We start from the raw sequence: 26,665 nt of genomic DNA on the forward strand, positions 1-26,665 counted from the left end.
CTGGAGATGGGCAGACAAGGAACTAAGAAGGCAGGGTGGTGACGGGTCACAGATAATTTGTTGTCCACTTTTGAAAGTGAAAGGAGGCATTATTAATTTACAATCCACACAGGAATGACAGGCAGGAGACTGGACTTTCGTGAGCAAACTGAAATGTAGAGTCCTCCTAATGCTTAGCCACTTGGGCTGATGGCAGGCCTCAGGATGGAGAAGAAAAATCAGTGCCCTGGTATGATGTCATTAGGGACCGATGGGACGTGCAGGCCGTTGAGGGTAGAGTGGGGGAACGTGGCATGGCCCATGCCAAGAAGATCACTGAGTGGGGGCTTTGCAAGAGGTGGGGAAGCCTGGGTGGGAAGCTTTCCTGGGGAGGGTGGCGAACACAGACCCCACCTCCAGACCTGGTGGGCGGTTTTGAGCTCGAGGATGAGATTTGCTCAACCTTGTACACAAGTCACACTTTTGGGGGACTTTCCCAAGCATTTTTTTCTTTTAGTCTCATCACTTTCTTGAGAGTTATTTCTCGTGCTTCCTGTTTTCAGAAAGTGAAACCAATGCAGAGTGTGATTTAAGTGATTGACCCAAGGCAAATTGAGGAAAGCCCTGAAGTAGGGTTGCCAGATAAGATACAGGAGGACACCGAGTTAAATTCGAATTTCAGATGAACAACGAATATTTTTTTTAGTGTAAGTATGTCCCAAATATTGCATGGGACATACTTACACTAAAAAAAAAAAAAAAAAAATTATTGTTTATTTGAAATTCAAATTTCTCTCAGCAGACTTGTTTGTTTTATTTTGCTACATCTGGCAATTCAGGAGTAAGGGGAGTAGGTCTGAGTGGCTATATGCATCAGAGAGCCTTGTTATTGGCTCAGGAGGCCGGGAGGGCAGGGCTGAGCAAGGCTGAGAGAAGCATGTCAGCTAGAGGAGGGAGGACAATGAGGGGAAGGGGCTCAAAACCGGCTGAGGCAGCCTGTGGACAGAAGGACCAATGGGCTAAGTAAGAAGACCTTTCTGCTCATAACTACGGACACATGCTCAAGATCAGATAAAACCTCAGAGCCCATAAAGGATGCTCACAACTGCTTATTTTAATTGGATCCTCTCAGCCCTGCGAAGTAGGCACAGCACAGATCCCTGTGTCCAAAGCACTGACAAGGAAGCTGGGGTTCAGCGAGTTTTCGTTCAGGTTCTGGAGTCAGGTCCCACAAAGGAAGGGGCCTTAGGGAAAGGCACTAGCTCACACAGGGTGGGTGGGGCAAGCCCTAACACCCACCCAGCAGGCCCTGGGGAGCACGGTGTTTTCCTCCCAGTAAGGGGGCAGCTGGGGCACAGTGGAAAGGGGATCGGCCTGAGAGGGCCATCACTGGGGAGGAAGGGAGAGGCAGGGAGAAGAAAAATGACCAAAGCTCAGGATCTACTAGTAAATGATTAGCCTTCACCAGAGCACAGAAACTGTGGACCATTATTATAAAATAATGAAATGAAATAAAATACAGCAAAAATAAAATACAAGAAAGCAACATAAAATAATGAAACTAAAAGGGATAAAGGTGCCAAACCCTCTGGTAAAGGTCCAAGAGAGCTGGAATTCCTACAGGTACAAGCATGAGGTAGGCTCAAGGACAAAACCTTTGGCTACAGACTGGGGAGCCCAGGGCAGCCGGGGACAGTGGTGTCAGGTGGCCAGGGCTGCACGCCTCACTCTACTCACTCCCTCAGTGACCTTATGGCATCTCTTATCTCTTCGGGCCTCACTTTCTGCTGACGGGCTCAGGGAGAACATCAAGCTAGTTTCCAATAGTTAGGAGACATGGAATACTGCTCCCATATGCTGGGGTCAGTGCATTCACTCACCAACATGAATTGATGCCCTACTGTGTGCCAGGCAGTATGCCGTGTGCTGGGCAAAGTCCCTGTCTACATCCTGGTGTGTGTGTGTGCGGAGCTGGAGTCGGGGGAGACCCACAATAAATAAGTGAACAAATAAATGAGTAGGGAGGCAACGTTTGAGTTGAAGCCTGAATGATCTGTGCAGCCAGGTAGATATTTGGGGTTGAATGATCCAGGCAGTGGAGATGGCTAGTGCAAATACCCCAAGGGGCAAACAAGCTGAGGGTCATAGAAGAGTAAGAAGAAGGCCAGTGGCCAGAAAGAGAGTGGGGGAAATGAGGGAGAGGGCAGATTCTGCAGCGCTTGTGGACAGGGTCAGGGCTCTGGGCTTTTTCCGAGTGTGGTGGAAGCTATTGGAGAATTTTGAACAGCAGTGTAATAGCAGCTGATAGATGTTTTAAGTAGTGGCTTAAGAAATACATGTTACATGAGGAGGGGGAAGGGTAAGCTGGGACAAAGTGAGAGAGTGGCATGGACATATATACACTACCAAATGTAAAATAGATAGCTAGTGGGAAGCAGCTGCATCTCACAGGGAGATCAGCTCAGTGTTTTGTGACCACCTAGAGGGGTGGGATAGGGAGGGTGGGAGGGAAGGAGACGCAAGAGGGAGGGGATAAGGGGATATATGTACACATATGGCTAATTCACTTTTTTATACAGCAGAAACTAACATAACATTGTAAAGCAACTATACTCCAATAAAGATGTTTAAAAGAAAAAAAAGAAATACATGTTGAGGACATTGTGCTAAGTGAAATAAGCCAGGCTCGGGAGGACAGATGTTACACACTACCACTTATACGAGGCAGCTAACATAGATTCATCGAAGCAGAGAGTAGAATGATGGTTGCCAGGGGCTGGGAGGAGGTATTGGTTAAAGGGTACAAAGTTTCAGGTATACAAGATATGTCCTAGAGATCTACTGCACAGCTTAGTGGCTATAGTTAACAATATTGCATTGTTCACTCAAAAATTTGCTAAGAGGGTAGACCTTAGCAAAGGGTAGAGGGCTCTTTTTTTTAAATTTAATTTTATTTATTTTTGGCTGCGTTGGGTCTTTGTTGCTGCGCGCGGGCTTTCTTTAGTGCGGCGAGCGGGGGCTACTCGTCATTGCGGTGTGCGGGCTTCTCACTGCGGTGGCTGCTCTTGCTGTGGAGCGTGGGCTCTAGGCGCGTGGGCTTCAGCAGTTGTGGCTCGCGGGCTCTAGAGCACAGGTTCAGTAGTTGTGGCTCGAGGGCTCTAGAACACAGGCTCAGTAGTTGTGGCGCACGGGCTTATTTGCTCTGCGGCATGTGGGATCTTCCCGGACCAGGGCTCGAACCTGTGTCCCCGGGGTTGGCAGGCGGATTCTTAACCACTGCGCCACCAGGGAAGTCCCTAAGTGTTCTTATCACAAAAAATAGAAAAAAGGGGCTTCCCTGGTGGCGCAGTGGTTGAGAGTCTGCCTGCCGATGCAGGGGACACGGGTTCGAGCCCTGGTCCGGGAAGATCCCACATGCCGCAGAGCAAATAAGCCCGTGCGCCACAACTGCTGAGCTTGCGCGTCTGGAGCCTGTGCTCTGCAACAAGAGAGGCCGCGATAATGAGAGGCCCGCGCACCGCGATGAGGAGTGGCCCCCGCTTGCCGCAACTAGAGAAAGCCCTCGCACAGAAACGAAGACCCAACACAGCCAAAAATAAATAAATTAATTAATTAATTAAAAAAGAAAAAAGAAAAAGAAATACGTATCATGTATTTCTGGTTATATCATGACCAGGTACACCAGGTATGTATACCAGTGTATGTTTTTTATGAATGGAACAAAAGTAACACGAAACAATATTTTGTGCAATGTTTTCGATAACAGCAAAAGGTAATCAAATAATTAGGATGTGATGAGTTTTAAGTATTTATTACCTGCGTTTTATTATGTTATTTAACTGTAATATTATACAATTTAACTTTTAGTAATGACTGTGTTTAACAACTGGAGGACAGAATCCCTAAACATCGAGCAGTTGGCTCTGGTGAGCCGGTGTAAGCTGATCTCTGCACACCGCCGCCTAGGAGCCTTCTGGGCTCTGACAGTCTACAGGTCCAAGGTTAGAAGGAGCTAGGAGCCCGCTGAGGCCACTGAAAGTGGGCACTGAGCCCACCCCTGGCTCCTCAGCCCCACGAGGCGTCTTGGCCTGAATCACAGTCTCTGGAAGGAGAGAGAGGAAGGAGCGCAGGAGAGAAGGACTCCAACCAGGCAGGCAAGTGGCAGGAAAGGCTGGCGGCATCAGTGTTATTGTGGGAGCTGTTTTTCTCTGTCTTATCAATGGCAGAGACCAGGGAGAACAATACCCCTGACTAAATATCACTTCATGAGCCAACAGGAAAACCCCCCAAGCGTGGGTCAGATGAGTTGGCTGATCTGGGTGGGCCAGGAATCCTTTCCCAGCCCTGAGCTCTCAGGGTCTGCCTGCTGCTGCTTTCCGTACCCCAGTGTGCTGATTACACACGCTGACTCCTCTCAGCCTCTTGTTTTTTTGCAATGGAGAGAACCGCCAGGTCCTGGAGACTTGGGAAGGAGTAGCTGCCTGTCCCTCGCTGTGCAGACCATGGCAGAGCAAGGCCAGACTTCCTGCTCCTTGGCTTCGTGTGTCCTGCCTGGACACCACCCATTCTCCCTGCTGGCCTCACTTTGGGAGCCGTGTAGGCACTGAGAATATCACCTCCCTTCAGCGGATTTGGAAACGGAGGTCAGGGAGGTCAGGGAGCCTGCCACAGTGTCAGGAGAACTAACGGCGCACACGTTTGGCAAAATAAAAAAGTCTGAAATCAAGTGTTGGGGAGAGCGTGGACCCATAGGACCTCTTCTGCTGGAAAACATTTATAGCAATATCATGTAAAGGTGAACACTGACGGATCCTGCAATGCAGCAAATGCACATACACCAGAGATACTCTTGCAAAGGTAGGTCAGGAAGAGTCCCGCCTGCACTGTTGCAAGGGCCATCAACAGGAGGATGGTTGAGTAAACTGTACTGTAGTCACACAGTGGAATAGAGTACAGCCATCTGAATGAATGGGTGACAGTGGCATTCCTCAATATGATTACCATTTGGCAGTACTATATTAGGTGAGATAAGCAAGACACACAGATTTCAAACAGTATGATATTCTTTAAATAAAGTTAAACAACAAATCAAATATATATCTTTTTAGAATACCTATACATATACGAGACAAAACTCTATAAATAGGAAAGCAAGGGAATGATTCTACACGCTGATTATCTCTGATTGGCGGAGCCTGGGGGATTGGCTAAGGGTCGACCTCATAGGTAGATATAAGGTATTGTCAAGGTCCGAGTTTTTGCTTCGACCGGCTTGTTCATAGGGACTTATTATATTAATAAACAATTAAATAAAAAATAATATTACGGAGTGGGGATTATGGTTAACACCCTCTGTGTGCGTAGGCTGAGGAAGAAGGGGAAGGTTGGCGCTGGAAATCAGAAGACTTGGCTGCTGGCACCACATAGTTTTTCAGGCGGACAACTCAAAAATCACAGACGCGGAAGCCAGGTGATTTTCCTCTTCTAGGTGGCAGTTTTCCTATCGGTAAAATGAGGTCTGGGGACCGGATCATCTTTGAGCCCCTCTCTTAGCTGAGCTAGAGCAGGCTCTGTTGCTGTAACAAATAATCCCCCACCCACGCCTCCTTCTCAGAGGCTGAACACCAGAAGGTTTGTTTCTAGCCCCCAACACAGTCTGAGAGGTCCTCCTCGTCAGCTGTCCTGCGATGTGGATACAGGGATCTGGCCTCTTCTGTCTTGGAATCTTTCACTTCCCACCAGCAGAATGGGAGAGAGAAAATATGGAAGACCCTCACCGACACTTGCTGCCTTACCAGAGACATGCTGTTTCTTCTCACCTTCCTGTCACCGAGAACAAGTCCCATGGCCCCAGCCCAACTGCAAGGGAGGCTGGGAAAAGGAGGGAGGGCAAGGATGTGCAGGGAACAGTGACTTTCCCTGCCGGAGCCCCCTGAGTTCCTGCAATCCTCTGAGCCTCTGAGCCGTTCCAGGCCAGATTTGACAGTCTCCTGTCTCTGAGTCTACAAACCACAAAGGCTTTCTGAGTTTATTCGTTCATTCCTTAAGTAAACAGTGGGGCTGCTCTGATCCAGCACCGGGTCAGGCAAAGGAGCTCATCGTCCAGTCCGTGGCGGTGCTGTGAGGAAGGGGGTGAGAAGGGAGGACTGACCTTCTCACGGTATTATGATGTCATAATACCATGCAAACCCTGATAGTCAAGAATAAAACAGAAAACATCTAGTGGGTGTGTGTGAGGGTGGAGGTGGGGGTCGTGGTTACAAAAGGCTTCTTGGAGAAGGTCATTTTTTCGACAGAGTCTTGAAGGGTAAGAGAAGAGGATTCTGCCGGGAAGGCTGAAAGAGGGGCCCTTCCTGGTAGGGGAACAGCATGTGCAAAGGCATGGAGGCGAGGAAGGCCTTGCAAGAGTGGGGAAAGGCCAGTGGTTTCATTTGGTCAGAGGGCAGGGCACACGTGTGGTGTAGGGGCTGGAGGGTAGGTTGAAACTACAGTTAAGGTAGAAAGGTGATTGGGAGTCAGAGGTCAAAAGGGCCTTGAATGTCATGCCCAGTGAATGTTTGGACCTTATCCACTGGGCAACCATGGAAAGATTCTAAGGAGGCAAGGAAGGCCAATGGTCACTAGAGGGGCCATTTCAACCCCTCCCAAAGTCTCCATTAGCCAGTTTCCCTTCCATCCTTTGATGTGGACAAGACTTTTCCCAAGACAATGTACAGAGCTCTGCACACTCAACTCTGGGTGAGTCTTAACCCCCATCTTCCAAACAGAGGCCCCACAAGCCTAAATACATACAAATCAAAGAGCCGCTCCCCTTTGTGCCCCACAAGAGGACACGCTCACATTTCAATCACTGGTCCCGAGTGACCAGGCATCTTCCTTCTAGCCCTGAAGGCCTGGGGTCTCTCCATGGGGTTGGGGTGGCTAACAGACTATTGGTAAAATGTATATGGCTTGTTTTTTAAAGAAAAGTGGATGCGGAATTGGAAGGAGAGGAGGAAAGTCGCTGCTGCCACAGTCCCTATGTGAGGAAGGCCCCATCTCTGCCCCACCACTTTTCTGAAGGCTGTTCCTTGGGGAGCAGGGGGTCTGCTAGACCTGCCCCTGTGACTTCCAGGGATCTGAGGTGCAGAGGCGTCTGCCAGCTTGCCCCAGGCTGAGAACCCTAGGCGTCCGATATCCAAGCTGGTGCTCCTCACGCCCACTTCAAGGAATCTAGCCTTGAAACTGAGCAAGCACTCTCTGAAGGCCTTCTAGGGGCCAGAGCTGTCAGGTGCCCAATGCTTTCCTGCGTCTTGGGATTCAAGCAACCATGGAAAGATTTTACACACGAGGAAACTGCAGCAGAGGATACTCAACTTGCCACTGTCACACAGTGAGGAAGGGGGCAGACTCCAAAGGCCTAGGCACTTTGCGCTGCTCTGAACCTATATGCAGTGGCCGGCTGAGTTCAAGGTTCATGGCTCTCCCCACCTTGTATGGTTCTCTTCCGGTCAAGAGTCTGTGAGTGGGGCCTGGAGTGGTCAGGCTGTCTCTCTGGTTTTCCCTTTGGAGTACCGCACAATGATATCTGGGATTGGTAGGTGCCAAAATCTAGTTAGCATTTACTAAGTCCTATGCCCTGGCAACAAGGGGGCTGCATCCACGGGAAGAAGGGGTACCGCAAGCCCACTGGGGTTGAGGGTGGCCTCTTTCTAATTCTGCACAAAGTCCTCACATAGGTCAGAGAGTTCTTTGGGAGGGTGGATATAAGGGATGGCAAATCGTTTTCATCTTCTGGGCCAACTGCACCCTTAGTGGCCATGCAGAGTGCCGTGTGGAGGTGGAGTCAGGCATCCCGTCTGGGAAGGAGTTCTGCGCTCAGTGATTTCTGTCCCGGGTTGGAGGATGGGGCAGTGGCGTGTGCAGGGAGAGTATTTGCCATTTTGCTATCACTGCTGTAAACTGACACCTTCTGTGTCAACACACAGCCCAAAGGAGCCCAGTGCTCGGCCCTGGCCCAGAGGAGAGGCAAACGTCAGCCTTCCCAGTGTGTATCTGCTTTTTAAATTCCTGACGCATGGCATGCAGGCAGGTTCAAGAGAGTTAGGCGTTCCTTTGCATTACAAATCACCACGAGATGTTTTTTAGTGAAATAAGCAGCAAAAACTTGCACAGGATTGTGAAGTCCCGTCTTCTTCTTCTTCTGCTCATCTCTGCCGGCCTTTCAAGCCCAAATTGAAGGCTGATTCCCCCCACCCCATGAAGACCCCTGCTTGCTCTTCTTTCCAAAGTTTCTCCTGCTCTGAGCTCAAAGCTCTTGGTCTGAAATTCCACCAAACACCTATCAGAACTGTTGCCTGGGCAACTTTGGTGGCAGACACTTCCCTACATATTCCCTCCTCCTCCAACCACCAGTCCAGGAAAGCTGAATATTACTCTTACTGAAATTATTAATACCACACTTCCTTCCCGCATGATGGCTTATTCCCAGCTAGCAAAGCACCTTCCTGTTTGCATCCTCATTTGACCCCATCAGTCACTAACTGAGAAAATTGAGGTTTACAGAGAGAGCTGACACTTGCCCAAAGCCACTTGCCCAGGTTTCTTTTCTCCAAATCCTGTCTTCTCTCCATTATCCCATTCTGGAGACCACAGGGTGCATGGAGTCCCCAGAAAGGGCAGGGGACAGGGATCCAAACCTCACCTGAGAGTTCCCTCCTACCTGTGGTTCTGAGGATAGTGTATAGGCCAGAGTGGCCATACAGGAGACTGCCAGACCAGGGCCAAGGAAGGGAGAGTTAGATGTGGATTGGGTTAGGAGCAGGTGGCTTAGACATCAGGCTTCCTGGGTGATCCTGGGCCACTCCCTTTCCTTCTCTGGGCCATGGTGCTTCCTCCTCTGTAATGTGAAGGCTTGAGATAGGACCCCTGACATTTTGAAAGCAAGGCTTCTTAATGTGTACATGATGGGGAGTGGGGAGGCACAGAGTTTGGGCCTGGACCAGTCTTCTTATCTTGGGACCCAGGCCTCTGATACCCATCTGGTCACCCTCACCCATCACCTCCCATCCCATGGGACGTGCTGTCTCAGGGACCTGAGGGACTGGTGAAGGGCCCAATCAGCTGCTATCCAAGCAAACTGCCTGTCAGTTGCTCAAATTTATTGATCACTAACTGGATACAGAGCCCATGTGTCGAGCAGGTGTGCTGTGGGCAAGGGGAGGGGGAAAAGTACAAAAGCAAAGAAGCCCTTCGGGCTTCAAAGGGGAGCATAATTTGGCCATCTCTCCATCCAACCATTGACCTAGCAAACATTTTTGGATCATCTGCTATCTATGTACCAGGCCCTGCATAGGAACTATGGGGCAGGGATGAGGTGGGGTTGGGGTGAAAAGGGCAGAAGCCATCAGTGTGGTCACCAGGTAGGACAAGCAACCTCACAGCATCAAATCACTCTTAAGGACAGGGAACCCCAGACCAGGTGTCAGACTCATAGTCTCAGGCTGAGAACCATGGCAGAAGGGTCCTGTGTGGCTAGCACTTTGGTTCTCCACATGCCCCATCACTACCTGTCTATTGCCTTATACCTAGTGGTACCTGCTTGGCCCCTAAAGCAAATTGAATTTGCAACCCATACTAGGGAAAAATATCAGCACTTCAACATAACAGGACTACCCTCGTCCAGAAGGAGAGTGGGGGCCAAAGACAGAGAGTTCTGGGCTGGTGCTGGGAGCCTTGGGGTCTCCTCTGGGCTCCCCAACTTCCTGTGCAATTGGAAGATGTCCCCTCTCTGACCAGCAATTTTCTCTGTAAAATTTAGGGAAAGTCTAGATCGGTGGTTCCAAATGCTATCCAGCCCCCCACCTTGGAACCTTAAAGACAGTATCGGAGTTCCAGAGATGACCCCAAATGTTTCCAAAAGTAAATGGCTATAACATTTATTCCTAACAAGTGTGTACCTTCTCTTTAAACAAATAGGTTTAAAATATAAAGAGTACTGTAGAGATGTGTCTCGGATGAATAAAAATATTAAGATATGATTGGTGTGTGCGCTATCATTTGTCCTAATAATCACAAATTGTTTGATAGACAAAATCTTTGAAAACATGATCAAATGAGACAGAAGACAATCCAAGGGGTACTTGCTTGGTGACATGGTTGGAAAGGGTAGCACTTGGTCATCATTGAAGTCCTTTCAGGTCCAAGCATCCACAGATGTGTGTCGATGCCAGTCGTGGGAGAAATCCTCATGGAGGGGGTGGCAGAGAGCTGACCCTTATGGAATATCTTCTGATTACTAAACTCAAACTGGTAAGCTCACAAACATCCCCAGAGGTGGGACAGTGACCCTCCCCATCTTACAGAAGAGAAAACAGGTTTATTCACAGTGGTTAGGTGCCACGCCAAGGCCACTCATCTGGAAGGTGGCCGAGCTGGCACTTGAACGCCCGGGGAAATGGCTCCAGAGCCAGGTTTGAGGTTGGAGAGGCGACTCCGGCCCCCTCCGGGCACCTCGCCGCTAGGTCCCTGGCGCTGGCGCAGTGCAGGTGCCCGAAGATTACCCCAGTCTGAGAGGGTGAAGTCCCCCTGGAGCTTCGGGGTGTGTTGGGCGCAGGCGGAGGCTGGGGCGGGGGCTCCCCTCAGGCATACTTGGACTAGCTGGGCCGTCCTGGGGCGGTGAGTGACAGTCGTCTTCCCCAGCTCCCCCAGACCCATCTAGGGTCCTGGCGACCCGCAGAGGCACCGGGGTGGCCTGGGGCCGGGGGGCCGGGCTGAGGAAAAGGGCGAGAAGTGAGGCGGACCCAGAGCAGAAATAGGAGAAGAGAGAGGGGGAGGGGGAACGAGGGAAGGGGGCGGGGAGTCCTTCCTGGGACAGGAACCCAGGCCCCCCTTGGCTGAGCCGACCTGCAAAGCGATTCTGCAGATGGAAGGAATTAAGTGGGAGGGGGAGGGTCCTTCGATGATAGCGAGGAGAGGGAGGGAGATGTGTGTGTGTGTGTGCGCGCGCGCGCGCGTGTGTCTCTGGGCCTGAGAAGGGAAGGAGAGAGAGACACATCAGACTAGACGAAAGTAGAAAAGATGAGAGGCAGAGACAGAGACAGAGTCGGAGACAGATCCACGGAGAAAGACGACGAGACTGACAGACAGATGATGGACACAGGAGATGTTAGTCTGAGAGAAAGGAGAGAGTATGTGGAAGGTAGGAAAATAGGAAAAAAACCAGTGAAAATGAAATAATTGGAAAGAATTTGTAAAGAAAGAGAGACAGAAGAGAGCTGAGAGCAAAGCGAGACGGGATTGATCAGGCCCGGGCAGCACTGAGCTCCTGTAGGGTGGGGGAGCTGGGTTTGCCGCACGGAGGGGGCGGGGCCTGCGAGGGGGCCGCCCATGGGCGGGCCCGCACCGTGCTACATATGTAGATGAGCTCTCTTTCCCCGCTCACCCCGCCCCCATCACTCTATATTCAATGAGACAGCCAATGGAGAGCGAGGACGGCTCCAGGAGGGGCGGGGCCTCGGGGAACCCCACCCCGGGAGCGGCCGCTGAAGGGGTCAGAATTGAGGCAGATAGCGGTTCGTGGGGCGGGGCGGGCGGCTCGGAGGGGGCGGGCCCAAAAGTTTCCTGCCCAACTTTCGCTGCCTCCTTCCTCCGCCCGCGCGCTCTGCGGCTGCAGTTGGGGGGAGGCGGCGGCGGCGGCGGCGGCTGTGGGCTGAGCGCGGGGTGCAGGCGATCGCCGTCGGGGCTCGGGCGGCGGCAGTGGGCGCAGGCTCCCCGGTGCCCGCCCCTCCGCTCCGGGGGGGCACGAGCGGGCGGCCGGGGGGGGGGCCGGCACCGCCGCCGCAAAATGAGCCTGCTGTCGGCCATCGACACGAGCGCCGCCTCGGTGTACCAGCCGGCCCAGCTGCTCAACTGGGTCTACCTGTCGCTGCAGGACACGCACCAGGCGAGCGCCTTCGATGCCTTCCGGCCCGAGCCGCCCGCTGGTGCCGCGCCCCCAGAGCTGGCCTTCGGCAAGGGCCGCCCAGAGCAGCTGGGCTCGCCCCTGCACTCCAGCTATCTCAACAGCTTCTTCCAGCTGCAGCGCGGAGAGGTGGGTGCCCCTGCGCGCCCCCGCCCTCAGTCGACCGTGCCGGGCCTTTTCGTATCTGCCCGGCTCTTCCTGGCCTGGCCCCGGCCCGGCTCCGTATTGCCCGGCCCTGCTTGGCTTGGCTTCGCTTAGCTCTGCCAAACTCGCCGCCCGAAGTCCCCGGGGCGCCGGGAGCGCGTCACCTCCCCGCTGAGCCCGGCCCGGAGCTGCTCAGGCGCGGGCGGGGCCCTCCTGCCCTCTCTTCCAGCCCGGGGCGCCCTGCTCCAAGGGGACTGGGGGGGCCCGGCTGGGAGGGTGGGTTCCGGATTCTCTCCAGACAGCCGGGGCGCGGCCTGTGCAGGGAGCCCCTTCCAAGTGTCCTTCCCACGCCCAAACCCATCCCCCTCTCGGCCACCGCTGGCTGGGACGGAGAGTGTAGATTCTGCTCCGAGTTCCTCTGGAGGGGCCTAAAATCTTTTCTCCTCCGACTTCGGCGGTTCCCGATCCGAAGGGCACACTGGAGAGCAGTGACTAGCCCGGAGAATTTTTCTGCTCTTCTCACACAGGGACCCCCAGATACATCCTCCAACCGCTCGCCCTCCCCCAGCCACATAGGAAGTGGTTTTTGAGGGCCTGACCCCACAGACTGCGCTGTCCCCCGCCCTCCCAGCCTGGAAGGAAATGAAAGGGAAATCCTCTTGAGCTCTTGGGAGGGGGGCTAGATAGGGGGAGAGGTTCCAGCTGCCCAGTGCCTTCTCCAGAAACCTGGGCCGGCTGCCGTTGCAAAGTCTGCCTGTTGGGTGGATTCAGTTACAGAATCCGAGGGGCAGTGCATCTTCCCCCAGCTAGATAAATACAGATTGCCGGGACCTCCCAGCCCCTTTGAGAGGTCTTCAGAGCCTTCCCGAATACCACCCTCTCTGGCTTCAGCTGGACTCCTCCCGGGCCCCACTCCCACTTACTCCTGCCTCATTTGGGAACTGCAGACACCCTTCTGTGGCCTTCAGTCACTCTCCTTCTGGCAGCTCTCTCTGCAAAAGTGCAGGGGGAAGGGGCAGGGCAGAGGACACACATGAGGGGAACTTTCCTTCTAGACCTGGGCACACGATTTAGTTTCAGGAGAGTCAGAATACTTGACAGTTTGTGGGAGAAGGCCTGTGTATACACCAGTGTGCTGGGGATGGAGGTGGGGAAGACAGAGGGTCACCCTTTCTGGCCCCATAATGTGTTCCCCTCTGCCATTATTGACTAGGGGAGACATGGACATGTAAATCGCTGGCCTGAGGCCTAGAGATGGGCCAATGGCAGGCAGCAGAGAGAAGGCTGGTTGACCTGTGTTGGGCTAGTCAAGCATAGCTGGGGGAGATGAGTCTGGAAAGCACTCTTTGGTGCCAGGCAAGAGCATTTGTATGCCAGAGCTCTTTGTAAACTGTAAAGCACTCTCTCCACGTGAGGAATTGTTCTTGGCTGGGAATCGTTCTTTCTTGTAAGAGACTTTGCCGCCTCTTCAGGGAATGGCTTCTGTGACCAAGGGCTTTGGAGGACGGTGCCTGGGTCTTGTCAGTTGTTTGTTCTCTTACCAAACATTTGTTGAGCTCCATGTGGCCCCCTGGGGATTCCGCCAGAGTCTCGTGGGGGCCCCAGATTAGAAGACAGACCCATGTGAAGGGTGGGTGGTTTCATGGGGGTCCTGTGGGAGCCCAAAGGCAGGAGGGTGACCATGACTCACAGGTCAAGTGAGAGTCCGTCCCCTAATCAGCCTCTACTGGCTTCCCTCTGCTCCCACCCTATGGTGGCCTTGTTCCACCATGTGGGTCTCTGCTAAGATGGCCTGGGAGTTTGGGGCCATCAGGAGTCCCCTGTGAGGGTAGGCTGTTGTGCCTCCTCTTGGAAATTTCTGGCATCCAGGATCCCACCCAAGTCTCAGTGAGACCTGCCTTCTGTCACTTCACTGCTGTTTACCTCGATGTCCTCATGAAGAGGCACATTCCTTTGCTGGGGCCACTGTAGAAGGAGCTGGTAAAGGTTATCTAGAGTAGTGGTGGAAAAGTCTCTCATGGTCTGACTTTGGAGGAACCCTCGTCTCTGTCTGGGCCTCAGTTTACCTATCTGTAAAATGTAGTCTCTGCTCTCCCCCAGGGGGATGTGTATGGGATTTGAGAGCTGTACAGGAGAGGATGTGCCTACAGACAGGCTGGGTTAGGGAGGTAAGAGGGGCTTCTTCTATGCTAATGGGCCAGTGACTTCCTTGCAGGGGCTGGAGGACTGTGCCTGTTGACTTCCGGAAGACTCTCTTGGCTTCAGACTCACTCGCTCTCACCCCCCACCCGCTTTGCCTCCTAAACCCTCTTGAAGCCCCAGCTGTGCTCCTGGGGACAGGCCTTTCCTGTGTCCAGGGCTTAGCTGGTGACCTAATATGGCTCCAAAATAGCAACTGGTTGAGAAGACAAGAAAAAATACCCCCCACCTGAATGCCACCAAGGGGCTTGTTGGACAGGAAGCAAGTCGTGTGTGGGCTGGAGGGGACTCTACGAAGGGACCCAGGGGCCCAGGAGCGTCGCCATTCTGTGCAAAGCCTGGCAGGCCTGGTGGTAGTGCCTGCGGATGTGACTTGCATGCTGACCGCTGACCATGGCCTGTCTGCGCCGGTCCCTGTGCCAAGGGCCCACCCCCTCCCGCACCACCCCAGGCTGCTCCCACCACAATAGCAAAACACCATGAATGCAGCTGGGCTTTGGGCGGGGGGAGGTGTGAGGACATGGGGGCACAGAAGCCCATTGTGCCCTGGAACCTCAGCTCTGGAAGCTGAAGATAAGCCAAGGGTTCTGAGTGGAACACTGGCCCTGGGAGCAGAGAGGGAGATGGCAGAGTTCATGGGCAAAGTGCAGGAGCAGACACCAGGATGCGGCTTGGATGCTTGTGCGGACTCCTTGGCGTCTCAGTTTGTGGTGAGGCTGCCAGGCCAAATCACACACAGGTACTCTGCACAGTTTTTTAAAAGGCCTCTGGGTCTAGAAACCGGGCCCTGTGAACCCCTCTTTCAACCCCTGATCTGTGGCAACAACTATATGTCTTTGTAGGGAAACTTGTGAGGCCCTTGGCTGAGCCCTTCCTGTCTCTCTCCAAGTATCCGAGGAAGCCAGATCTTAGAGGGAGTGGGGGGTGGGTGGCATGGAGGGGGGGGGGTCTTCCCTGCCAGGCTTTGTTTGGAATTTAAATTCACAGCAGTGTGGGGACTGTGGGACTCCACCTCCAGAAAAGTAGAGTTACCCCATGTTGAGCATTAGCTCTCAGGAATCTCAGAGGGATGCCGAGAGCCCCTCCCGGGTAGTCCCTGTACCCCCTCAAAGGAGATGTAGCTATCCCACTCCAGGTCAGATGCTTAAGGCAACTGTTTTCTTTCCCTTTTCCTCCAGGGCCAGATGTGGCTTGAAGATGTGGCCCTACTGTCAAGTGATACTTTGTGGAGGTTGTGGGAAGGGCTTTGGGGTCAAATACATTTGGGAAACATAGCATACTGTCCTTCCCTTGGAAACACACCATGCTAACACAGTAAAGGCTCTGAGAAGTCCTGCAGTACAAAACCTGCTAAGCTTTCTTCTTCAACCCAACATTTTGCATACCTGTTTGACTGGATTACATTTTTGGCACAGGACACATGCCAGTGTTCTTCTGAACATCTCCAGGCTCAGAGAATGCTCTGTCAAAGCAGACCTCTTTCCTCAAACCGTAGGAGGCTCTTCCTGGAGCTGTTAACCCAGTTGCCCTCCTGGGTCCTAGTACTATCTTCTGTAGCACTGAGGACACCCTCCTCTTTGCAGCTCTGGTCTCATTGGAGATTTGAGAACAGCAGCAAAGGTCTCATGAGGCTTACCAGACAGGGCTTCAGGCTCCGGCACGCACAGGGCTGTTAGAACCCAGAGAGGGGTGACCGCAGTGTCCTGCTTTAAAAGGTTCCCAGGTATTAGGGACTGTGCTCTCCCCAGGTGCGGCTGAGCTGAGAGGCTGCCTGGAAGTGTAGAACAAAGCCACATATCTGCTCGAGGGTGGGAGTTTGCCTCGCTGGGGCTGAGTGGGCTTCAGGAACTGAAATTTTTTCCCAGCAGCCTTTGTGGTCTGTGTGGGGTGGTGGGGGGCAGCCCCAGGGCCTGGGAGGAATGGCCATTCCAACCCAGCTGGGAGCTTGGGAGGATGCCCAGCTCCCTCTGGCCAGCCCTGGAAAGCTGAGCTCTGAGTCAGGCAAGGGGGACCATCGTTCGCGGGCCTGTTGGCTGAGGTGGTCTGACCCTCCCTCCATCAAATTAAATTGGCTGGGCGGGCCTAGACTCAGAGGGGAGACCACACCTCGTGGACCATCTGAGTCAGGTGGGAGGGAGGGAAGCAGGCAGCATTAGTAATAAGGAATTAGCAGCGGCAGAGAGCCAGGCTCTGTCAGCACCAAGAGAAGGGCCCTGTGGAGAAGACGGCCCTTGAGTAGCATCTCTTACTCTTGGTGGTGCTTTATTCTTGGCATCTTTTTCTTCGTGGCTCCCATTTTACAGAAGAGAAAACAGGCCTGGCAAGTCACCCAGCAAGACAGTGGCAGAGCTAGATCTAGCAGTCTTCTCCATCCCACCTACAGTCATCTCTGTGGCTCGTCCAGCTGGTGCGGTTGGCTTTCGCCTGGATCATTCACTGGACGCCAGTGCAGGGCAAGCAGTAACCAGGGTGTTCTGTCAAGCCTCAGTGTCTTGGATGTTTTGTCCCCGATCTCAAACCTTCTGAGGAGTGGTAGGCATTGGTCATGGGTTCTGGGTTTCCTGTCATGTCCTTGCTCCAGGATGGGGCTCTGTGGGATGTGAGTCCAAGGGTGGCCTGGCTTGGGAGAGGCAAAGGAGATGGACACTGAGCACTTCCTAGCACTCCTGTCTCATAGCATCCACTGCGTGCCGCAAACCCATTGTGCAGATGAGGAAACTAAGGCTCTTCAAGAGGAGGAAGATAGAGTTAGGGACGTCTCAGGATGCTTGGTCTGTCATGTATGTGTGTGTGTGTGTATATGTGTATGTGTGTATGGTGGTGATGTATAATCTTTTTTTTTTAAATTTGTTTATTTTTGGCTGTGTCAGGTCTTAGTTGCGGCACGTGGGATCTTTTGTTGCAGTGTGCGGGCTCTTCGTTGTGGCCCTCGGGCTTCTCTCTAGTTGTGGCGCATGGGCTTCTCTCTAGTCGTGGTGCGTGGGCTCAGTAGTTGTGGCATGTGCGGGCTTAGTTGCCCCGTGGCATGTGGGATCTTAGTTCCCTGACCAGGGATCGAACCCACATCCCCTACATTGGAAGGCAGATTCTTAACCACCGGACCACCAGGGAAGTCCCAGGTGTTGTATAATCTTTATTCTGTCCTTCTCTGGCCATACTGGTCCACTTGAGGTTTCTGAAAACACCAAGCGCTCCCATTCCTCTAAGCTTTTGCACTTGCTGTTGCTTCTACTGCTTCTAATGCTATTGACTGTCCCTGTATAACTGACTGATTCCAACTTACTTCTTTATGGCACCAGTGGATGTCTCTTCTCTGAAGACTACCTCACTGTCATGGGGAGCACACCTCCCTCCAGCTTCCATGTCCCATGACAGATGAGTGGTACATCCTTCTGGTAAAGCATGTCTTAACAATCGGTATTTCTGTGAAACATGTACCATATGTGTCTGTCTCCATAGCTACATTTCAACACTCTGAGAATAGGAATCCTGTCTTTTTCCATTTCGTAATCACAGCATCCGATGCTTAGTCAGTGCCTGGGACAGACTAGGTGCTCAGTTAACATTCACTAGGTGGATGGGTGGATGGATGACTTGGACTCTCTCCTCCTCTTCCTTCCCCAGACTTGTGACTATTGTGAATGCTTTCCTCAGTCTCTTAACCTCTTGTTTTATCGCACAGAAGAAGTGTTTATGGATTGCTTGATAAATTTTAAAGAGCTGACTTGGGAGTCATGAAACCCTATCCCTAGAGATTGGGTCCCAGCAGAAGCTTAGGTGTGCTAACAGTTCTTGACCTTCTTTGGCTATGGACCTCTCTGAGAATCTGAAAGCAGCTCGAATTCCTCTCCTCAGCGCCATGCACATAGCACACAAGTACATGCACACGCAGAACTCACATTTGCATGTAATTTCAAGGGGATCATGTCAACAGTGGATCCCAAATCCAGGCCCCCTACTGTAGAAGCTGCAAGCCTCAGTGGTACCCCAGACTGGCTAAATCTTAGGGACCTCTAGTCCTCTAGTTCTTGGATCCATGCTTTCTGCTTTGATTTAGTGAGTATATTCTAGAAGCGAGAGTCAGCCTGGTCCCCAGTGCTTATGCTCTAGCTGGGCAGCAGGCACATGGTTGTGAAACGTGAACACCTACCAAGTGAGTGATGACCTGGGGGGGAGCAGGAGGGACTGAGTGGGGACGGGGAGCCTCCCCTGTGTCTGTTCTGCTCTGTCCTGCTGCCACTGTGCTCCTCCATCCCCTGGTCCTTTCTTTCCCCATTTCTCTCTCCCAACTCCCCCTACCAAGAAGAACACAGCCTGCTTATTTAAATTTGAATCTCTCATCAAGCTCTGGCTGTGTCTGGGGAATTGTGTTTTGCATGCCCCGGGTGAATGGGACTCTAGGAGGCAATGGTGCCCTTGGAGGTCCCGAGTGGGGGGATTGCCACCTCTCTCACGGTCGACCCTGCCACCTTCTTGGCCCACAGGTCAGCTTTGGACCTTGGAAACAGGAGCAGAGCTGGGGTCTGACTGTGGCTAGGGAAACCCTCGGTCCAGGTGTGGCTTCACTTTCCCATCGGCCAGCTCCAGCATTGACAATGGCTGTCTCCTTCTGTCCCTGCGCCCAGCCCACATCCGCCCCTGCTTGTGTGTATAGGATGTGTTTGTGTTTGACCCTGTGGGCCGGAGCCCCAGATAGACCCCAGCGGGTAGAAGAAGTGCAGATCTCTTTGGAGAAGGGGTAGACTCATTTGTGAGATGAATGGTTTCTTGTCCCAAAGAGAGGAGTGTGGGTGTGTATGTGTGTGCATGTGTATGTGCGCGTGTGCGTGTCTGTGTGTGTGTATGGGGGTGGCTTTTGGGGATAAGAAAGCAGTTGTTCAGCTGATGAAAGAGCCCCCACAGAGCTGAGGACTAGGACCAGAGAATTCCTCCTCCAGGGCCGTCTTAGGCCCAGGGGCAGCAGGACTCAGCGTTTGCTTTGGACAGACCTCCTTGGACGCTGCCCACTGCCACTGCCATGACCTTCCCTGCTGTGCTGCTCCCGCCTCTGCCTGCTGACCCTCTTCTCTTCTTGCACCTATCGCTTCTCCCTCTGGGCTGCCCTCGGAAGCTTCTGCCCACCTGACCTAACTCCTGCCTCCCCTCCTCCCACTGTGCCCTGTTTCTGTCCTGGAGAGGCAGCCAAGGGGGAGCACAGCTTGTCAGGTTGAGTCAGCCCTGGAAATCTCCACTTGTGTATCCCAAACCCCTCAACAGAACCACCAACCCCGGGGCCCAAGCCCCGCAAGCAGCCCAGAGAAGCTGGTGCCTCACCTTGCCAGGGCTGAGGGGCTTGGCCATGTGATGTCACAGGGCCTCTGTGCCAAGGAGGATGGTCCCCGCCAGGTATTTTACGCTGGGTCCCCTTCCTGTAGGGGGAGCCAAGCCTTGGAGGCCATTCGGGGGCTGAAATATAACAGGCCAGCAGATCTGGGTGTGACTGTCCTCTTAGCCACGTGCTGGCTGTGTTTCCTTGGGCAAGTTACTCAGCCTCGCTGAGCCTCAGTTTCCAGTTCTATAAAATAGGACCAATAAGGCCCATCCAAACAGTGTTCTTGCCAGGGATGAGACTAAGAAAGGGAAAGGATCCAGTCAAGTATCTAACACAAGTAGGATGAGAATAAACTATAGTATCTTCCCATCTGACTTTCTCCAACAGCCAAGCCAGAACCTTGGAGGAGTTCCAGCAATGGACAGGAATCTGATGCTTTGTTCCCCACATGTGGCATAAGGATCCCACGCTTCCTACTAGCTGCTGGGGTCACTGACCCAGGGGGGAAGGAGGGGTGGTTTCTTCCCCCAGGCTGGTGATCTGGGCCCAGATAACCCAGAGCCACACACTAGTGGGGCTGCCCACAACCACTGCCCAGAGCAGCTAAATCTGAGGTGAGATCACCCTCCGACTTAGTCCGTGGGAGCTCAGAGACCCTGACCTAAATCCTTCAAGGTGTTGGGGCATCCATACCCTCATCTGTCAAGTGGAGCTCCCTTCCCGCCTGTGATTATTGCACACAGGACAGTCATGGGCGTAGGGAACAGTAGAAACAGTCTGGTCTCTGGGGCAATGGAGGGTTGCAGAATCTTTGCCTTCGGGGATGTCCAGCCTTGTGGAGAGATGAGGAGGTATCACCATGTAAAGGGATTAGAGAGAGACATCAGAGCCCCTTCAGGCAAGGGCAGGGGAGTCACAGGGTGGTCCCCACCCCAGCCTGCAGCACAGGGCTATGGCCAGGAGGTCGGGAGGCCCCTGGAGGGGGCTGGGGACTCTGTGGCCAGTGGGGCCTCAGTAGCACCTGAACCTGTGCTTTTCACACCGTCCCTTGGAGCCCAGGCCTGAGCAAGAAGAAGGGGTGGGTTCAAGGCCACACCACTAGAGTTAGAGCCATGGCCAAGAGCCCGGTCCTGGAGGGGTTTGGATCCAGAGTGGGCATCCCAGGGGTGGACAGCAAGTGCAGGCCTGGAGGGAAAAGAGCGGTTGCTGGTGGGACACTAAGGGGAGTAGCCTCGTTGTTGCAGAGTTAGGGGCTGACTGATGAAGGGGAGCCCTGCCCAGCCTTGCCCTCCAGCTACAGACGGCAGGACTTGGGAGAGGTGGTGCCCTCGTGGATGAAGTGCCCTCTGTGGTCCAGGGTCTGGGGGCATCTTTCAGTACCTGGAGTCTGGACCTTGAAGAAGCAGGCTGGCAGGGATCATCAAGTTTGCCCTCCTTCCCTGGGCCATGTTACATTTTACACGTGGGAAACCCAAAAGGCCAGGGCCCCGGCTCCACAGACAGAGGGAGGGAGCTCTGTGTGTCCTGGCCTCTGCTCTGGCCAGTCCCCACAGGCCGTGGAAATGTCCGAGAGACCAACTTGCCTTTCACCTCGATGGCCCAAGCTCCTCGGGGCTTCGGAGAGGAAACAGCTTGCTGCCCCACCTGCCCGTCCAGCCGGCCGGCAAGCAGGACTCCTGGCCCTTAGGCCTGGCTGTGTGCTCTGGTCTGTGCCCCCGGGCCTCGCTGGACCTCAGTTTCTCCATTGTAACTTGAGAGTGAGGTTGGGTCAGTTGACTGTTCCGCCTTTCGTCCTGTCCTTTCGTGGTGTCGTCTTGAATGGTGGCCGGGGGAAGGGAGCTGGAGTGCCCGTGACGGCCAGGCCAGAGCACACAGGTCGGCGATGAGGGGAGCTCTGGCTTCGCTTCTCTGACCCGCAGCTGCCTGTGTGACCCTCCTGAGGGGCAAAGCTGTGCCCCATCTGAGGCTATGGGGGGGATGTCAAGCTGCCGGGGAGAGGACAGCCTGCTCGGAGGCCTCTGGCTGCCCAGGGATACCCACGGGGCCACCCGTGGGCAGGGGTGTGTGGCCACAAGACGGGGGAGAGGTTTTTTCAGGGTGTAATTAGTGCTCTTCTGGCACCCACCAAACTTCCCCTTCCTCTTGACAAGTTGCTGCCAAAACAGCCCTGATTCCTGTGGACTTGCTTAAATCTTATCCAGAAAAAAAAAAAAGAAAAGAAAAGAGAAAAAAAATAAGAGGGTTGTTATTTGTGAAATTGCATTTCCCAGCCATGCGGGTGAGTCACACCATTTGGAGCTTCAAGTTTCTTGTTTGGATGAACTTTTCTCTGGGAGGCTGGGGCGATACTGCCCTCCCCCAGACCAGTTCTGGTGGGGAGAGGTCTAGAGACAAGCTAAGGAGAGACCTTGATAGTTGGAAAGTCCAGGTGCTCCCAAGGCCAGGTAGGGCTGGACAGGCTGTACCTGAGCTGCCCCAGGGGAGCTTTAAAATGCAGACTTGGGCTTCGGGGAGTTAGTGTTTAACAGGGACAGAGTTTCAGTTTGGAATAATGAAAAATTTCTGGAGATGGATTGTGGTGAGGCTTGTACGATATAGGATGTGACTGTACTTAATGCCACTGAACTGCGCACTTAAAAATTGTTAAAAGGGTAGGTTTTATGTAATGTATATTTTACTGCAATGAAACAATGCAGTAGATTTTGGGCCCTCATTCCTAGGTGGCTGCTTTGGTAGGTCTGAGGTGGGGCCCAGAAAACTGTATTTGTTAAAAGTGTCCCAGGCCATTCAATACAAGGCTGGACACACTCATCTAATCTGTAAAATGGGGACAGTAACATAGGGCTGTGGTGAGCGTCAGCTATCTTAACACGTGTAACGTTTCCAGCACCAGGGACATTAGAGTGCTCAGTATATGTTACTATTATCATCTAATCCCACTTCCTTTGGGACCCTCCCCACATCCTTTAAGGTTGTCCAGTCTTGGCTCGCATGCCTCCAGGGATGGGGGACCCTCTGCCTTTCAGGATGGACCATCTGGGGCTATCTAAGAGCTGGAGAGTTGCCCTCAGACTTGATGCAGGTTTGTGTGGGATCTTCCACAGTAGCCCTGGGCAGTGGTAGAGCAGAGATGGTCATTAGGACCCTTTGAGTTCATTGCCCAGTCACTGCAAACTGACTGTGTGCTGGGCCTGGCTGCCCTGGATGTGGTGTCTCTGTCTTTCCTTCCAGATCCCAGGCTGTGGTCCAAACCTACATGGGAGAGAACAGAGGCCCAGAGAGGGAAAGGGCTGGCCCAGGGTCACATAGCAGGGTGTCCAGGGAGCCAAGAAGAGTGAGGGCTGTGTCCTCTAGGGAGGAGTGCCAGACCCCCAGAGGCGTACATGTGTGAGGGGTGGGATCTGTCCTGGTTGGACGAGGGGTGTCTGATCCCCTGGGGCCAGCTCTCAGCTCACCTCCCTCCCTTCCCACACTGAGGGGACACAGAAAGCACTGTCCCTACCCCGGGCTCCTTCTGTCCCATCTTTGTAAGGGAGCCTGAGGCAACTTCCTCTCGGTGGCTCTCCTCCCCTGTGAGCCTGGGGACCCCCAAGAACGAGGCTGTGTTGTCTCTCCAACAAGGCTCCCCAAGGTCTGTAGTTCACTGCTGGGGTTCTTGGGCACCTTAGCTGGGGCCAGGTGTGCCCAAGCCCCGTGCCCAGGTATGTCATCAGCCTCCTGGGGAAGCTGCCTCTTTCCAGCCTTGGCCTGGCCCCAGGAGAGGGGCCCATGGCCATTCCCTGCCAGCCTCACCGCAGGCCCCACCTTTGCTGAATTCCAGTGTGCCCGGCCGCCCAGAGCCTGTGACTCCTATAAATAGACGCTGTATACACCAGGAGGGGGCCTGGGCCGTGTCTGCTTTGAAGCCAGGCAAGACATCTGGTTCCTGTCAAGTGGAGGTGGGAGAGGTGAGAGAGGTGGGCCACTTCCTCCCCGGGCTTCCAGAGAGCTGGCCTGGGCCCGGGACGAGGGCTCCCCGGAACACAGTGTGCACAGGCCTCGGGCTGCAGGAGACCAGACGAAATGCTGGACTTCAGTCTCCTCTTCTGTATGATGGAAACAATGCTGTGAGCTGATATCTCAAGTCACCCCACTAGGACGTGGCAGAGCCTCGGCTCTAACAGGTTGCTTTCTGCCGTACGTCTTACCCCTGGCAGTGTGTAGAGAGCTAATGATCATCGTCATTACCATCACCATATACTGAGTGCTTCCTCAGCGCCCGGCAGGAAATAAAGGGCTTTACATTCTTGGCCTCACGTTAGCCTCATAGAAACCCTTGGAGGTAGCTATCGTTATTCCCATTTACCGGATGGGGCCACTGAGGCCCCGAGTGGTTAACTGGCTTGTCCTTGGATGCACAGCTAGAGGTAGGACTTGAATGCAGCCTCCAGGGAGCTGGAGCCCGCAGGCGGCTGAAGGGTCACTATGAATTCATGTGTGTGTGTGTGCGTGCGTGTGCGTGTGCGTGTGTGTGTACGGGCCTGTGGAAGTTCCCAGGAGGCCAGAGCGGCGCAAGGGGCCAGGCCTCCAGAGCCCTCACAGCCTCTGTCCCCTGCAGGCGCTGAGCAGCAGCGTGTACAAGAGCGCCTCGCCCTACGGCTCCCTCAACAACATCGCCGACGGCCTCAGCTCCCTCACCGAGCACTTCTCCGAGCTGACCCTCACCTCTGAGACCCGCAAGCCCAGCAAGCGGCCCCCGCCCAACTACCTGTGCCACCTGTGCTTCAACAAAGGACACTACATCAAGGACTGCCCCCAGGTAAGGCAGCCCGGCCCCGGTGGGGCTCAGGGCCCCTGCTGACCTGTGGCCCGGCCTCCGTGGGTAGAGCAGGTGGAGTAGTCCCCCCAGGGCCCCTTCGGCGAGCGCCTGGCCCCGTGGCTGCTGGTCGCCACCTTTTTGTCCCCTCTGGTTTTTCTGAGGCAGGCTGGCTGGTATGGACGGGACAGAGCCCCCAGCTTGGTGCTGCACTGGCCGGTCAGCATTCTGGGTGGGGGACCCCAGAATGAGGTTCTGGGCCTTGGAGTCCCCCCAGTCATCCTGCCGAGGTGGGTCCTGTTACCGTGGGCCAGGAGGGGGCCAGCAGCGTCTTCACAGCTCTCCCGAGAGCCCGCCGCCTCCCGCTCACAGGGAAGGAATGTGGGCTCTGGGCCAGGGATCCAGATGTGCGCCCCCTCCCCCAGGCCCCGCCTCTGCCTCCTCTGCAGCCTGCTCCCCTGAGGGGGAGGGGGCGCCCTGCCCGCGCCCTGTGCCCCCGGGATAGGTCTAGGTGAAGGCCTCGGGCACCGTGGGCTGGGTGTCACTCCCTTGGTGTGGGAAGAGGGTCGGGAGACCGAGGCGTTCAGGAGCAGCCCCGTCTCTCACCCGGTGCTTTGCCACGACAGGGTGGGGCTCCGGGGGGCAGACCCCACTCACCAGGCGACCCTGACTCTCTGACCAACATGGCTGTGGAATCCTGGGGAGAGAGAGGTTAAGAGTTGTGTTAAATACCATACGAGATTATCAGTGATTTTTTTTTCCCTATTGTTTTTTTCATACTTTCCACTGTTTTTAGAACGTGGTACTACTTTTATTTTGTACGTGTAATGGAAATGGAATCCTGGAAACTCAGAAAATCCGTGTAGTCTTGACCTCCAGATGTTGGCAGCCGAGGGTGTGGCTGGGCAGGGCTGGGTCCCTCCAGGACCGGCGGGAGGTCGAGGTGCGATTGCCAATCACCGCTCTTCTCAGAAATGACCGTGCCATGCCTCAGGTCCTTGGCTACTTCAAGTACGGCCGGCCACAGCTGCATCAGTGTCGCCCCAGAGCTTGTTAGAAATGCAGAATCTCAGGCCCAGCCCAGAACTGTGTTCTAGTAAGATCCCCGGTGATTCAGCCGGTGACCTCAGCCCTCCCCCCAGCCCTGGCCAAGAGAGGCCCACCCACCCCGGACCCACTGATGGGCTGCCCTCCAGATCCGCCCTCCCCTGTGCCCTGTCTACCCTCAGTATACACAGTAAGCAAGGGGCCCTTTGCATGAGGAGATCCTGGCAGAGGGTGAGGATCTGGTTGGCGCTCAGAGATGTGCCCACGGCCCACCCAGTGAGCCCTCCCCAGCTGAGCCGCCAGCACAGGGGCTGTGAGCTCTCAGGCACTCTGCCTACAGGGCAGAGCAGAACTCCACCAGGTTTAAGGAGGAGACAGGCAGTGTGCTAAGTGCTCTCCAAGCATTTCATTCAGCGCTCACTTCTGCCCGGTGTGCTAAGTGCTTTTAATAGCCCCCTGTTACGGGATGCTTTGTGTGAGTGAAGGTCTCACACTGGACCATCAAGCCAGTCAGTGGAGGAGTGGAGAGTTCAACCCCGCAGGCAGGTGACGCTCAGACATAAGCAGGGGCTCTGAGGAGGTGTGCTCGTGCTGGGCAGACAGCCTGGGAAAGCTTCCAGGAGGAGAGGGGCTTGAGTGGGGCTGGCAGGTTGATGGGACAAGGGTGACCAGTATCCAAAGGCAACAGATGATGAGTCAGAGGTGGAGGGATGGCGAAGGTGCGTGTGTATTTGCGCACGCGCTGCGCTCTCCCAGACGGGCCAGAGCTCTTCCCAATGTGAGGGGTAGGAGGGTCCCTCTCCTAGGTGCCTCTCACTTTCTAGCACTGCGCTAACCACGGTCCTTCCTTTATGTGCGTTACACAGTGTGTTCGCTTATCCTGTGCAGGGCTCTTAACTCTGTGGCCGAAGTAGGAGTAATAGCCCCATTTTACAGTTGGAGAAACAGAGTCTCAGAAAGGTGACGTGCTGAGGAGAGGGCAGAACCCTGGTCTTGGGGCCTCGGTGCTCTTCGTTTCCTTGAGCATCCACACCGCTCCAGGCTGAGACTTCCATGGCCTGTGGAGCCTGTTTCTGCCTTGAGCTGGTAGAGCCCCTCTTGCGGCCCCATCTCAAACTTGATTCTATCCGGGATTCCTGCAGACCCAAGGATCTCCCTTCACTCTTCATGAGGGTCACCATCCGTAAAACGAGGCTAGTGAGAACGCTAACACAGAGGACTGCTGTGAGGACTCAACGAAGTAATGCAT

At 54.2% G+C, this 26,665-nt stretch overlaps 1 protein-coding gene across 1 annotated transcript in view; it reads left to right on the forward strand.

Moving 5' to 3' along the window:
* The first annotated feature begins 11,673 nt into the window (after window positions 1-11,673).
* The window catches only part of ZCCHC24 (zinc finger CCHC-type containing 24), a 62,312-nt gene continuing 47,320 nt past the window's right edge, over window positions 11,674-26,665 (forward strand). Inside the window, exons 1-2 of the mRNA XM_059899581.1 lie at window positions 11,674-12,049; window positions 24,172-24,372. Of these exons, the coding sequence (XP_059755564.1) occupies window positions 11,804-12,049; window positions 24,172-24,372 (447 nt within the window). The 5' untranslated portion in view covers window positions 11,674-11,803. The remainder of the gene's footprint in view (window positions 12,050-24,171; window positions 24,373-26,665) is intronic.

The sequence above is a fragment of the Balaenoptera ricei genome, chromosome 16 (assembly GCF_028023285.1).
Source record: "Balaenoptera ricei isolate mBalRic1 chromosome 16, mBalRic1.hap2, whole genome shotgun sequence".
NCBI lineage: Eukaryota > Metazoa > Chordata > Mammalia > Artiodactyla > Balaenopteridae > Balaenoptera > Balaenoptera ricei.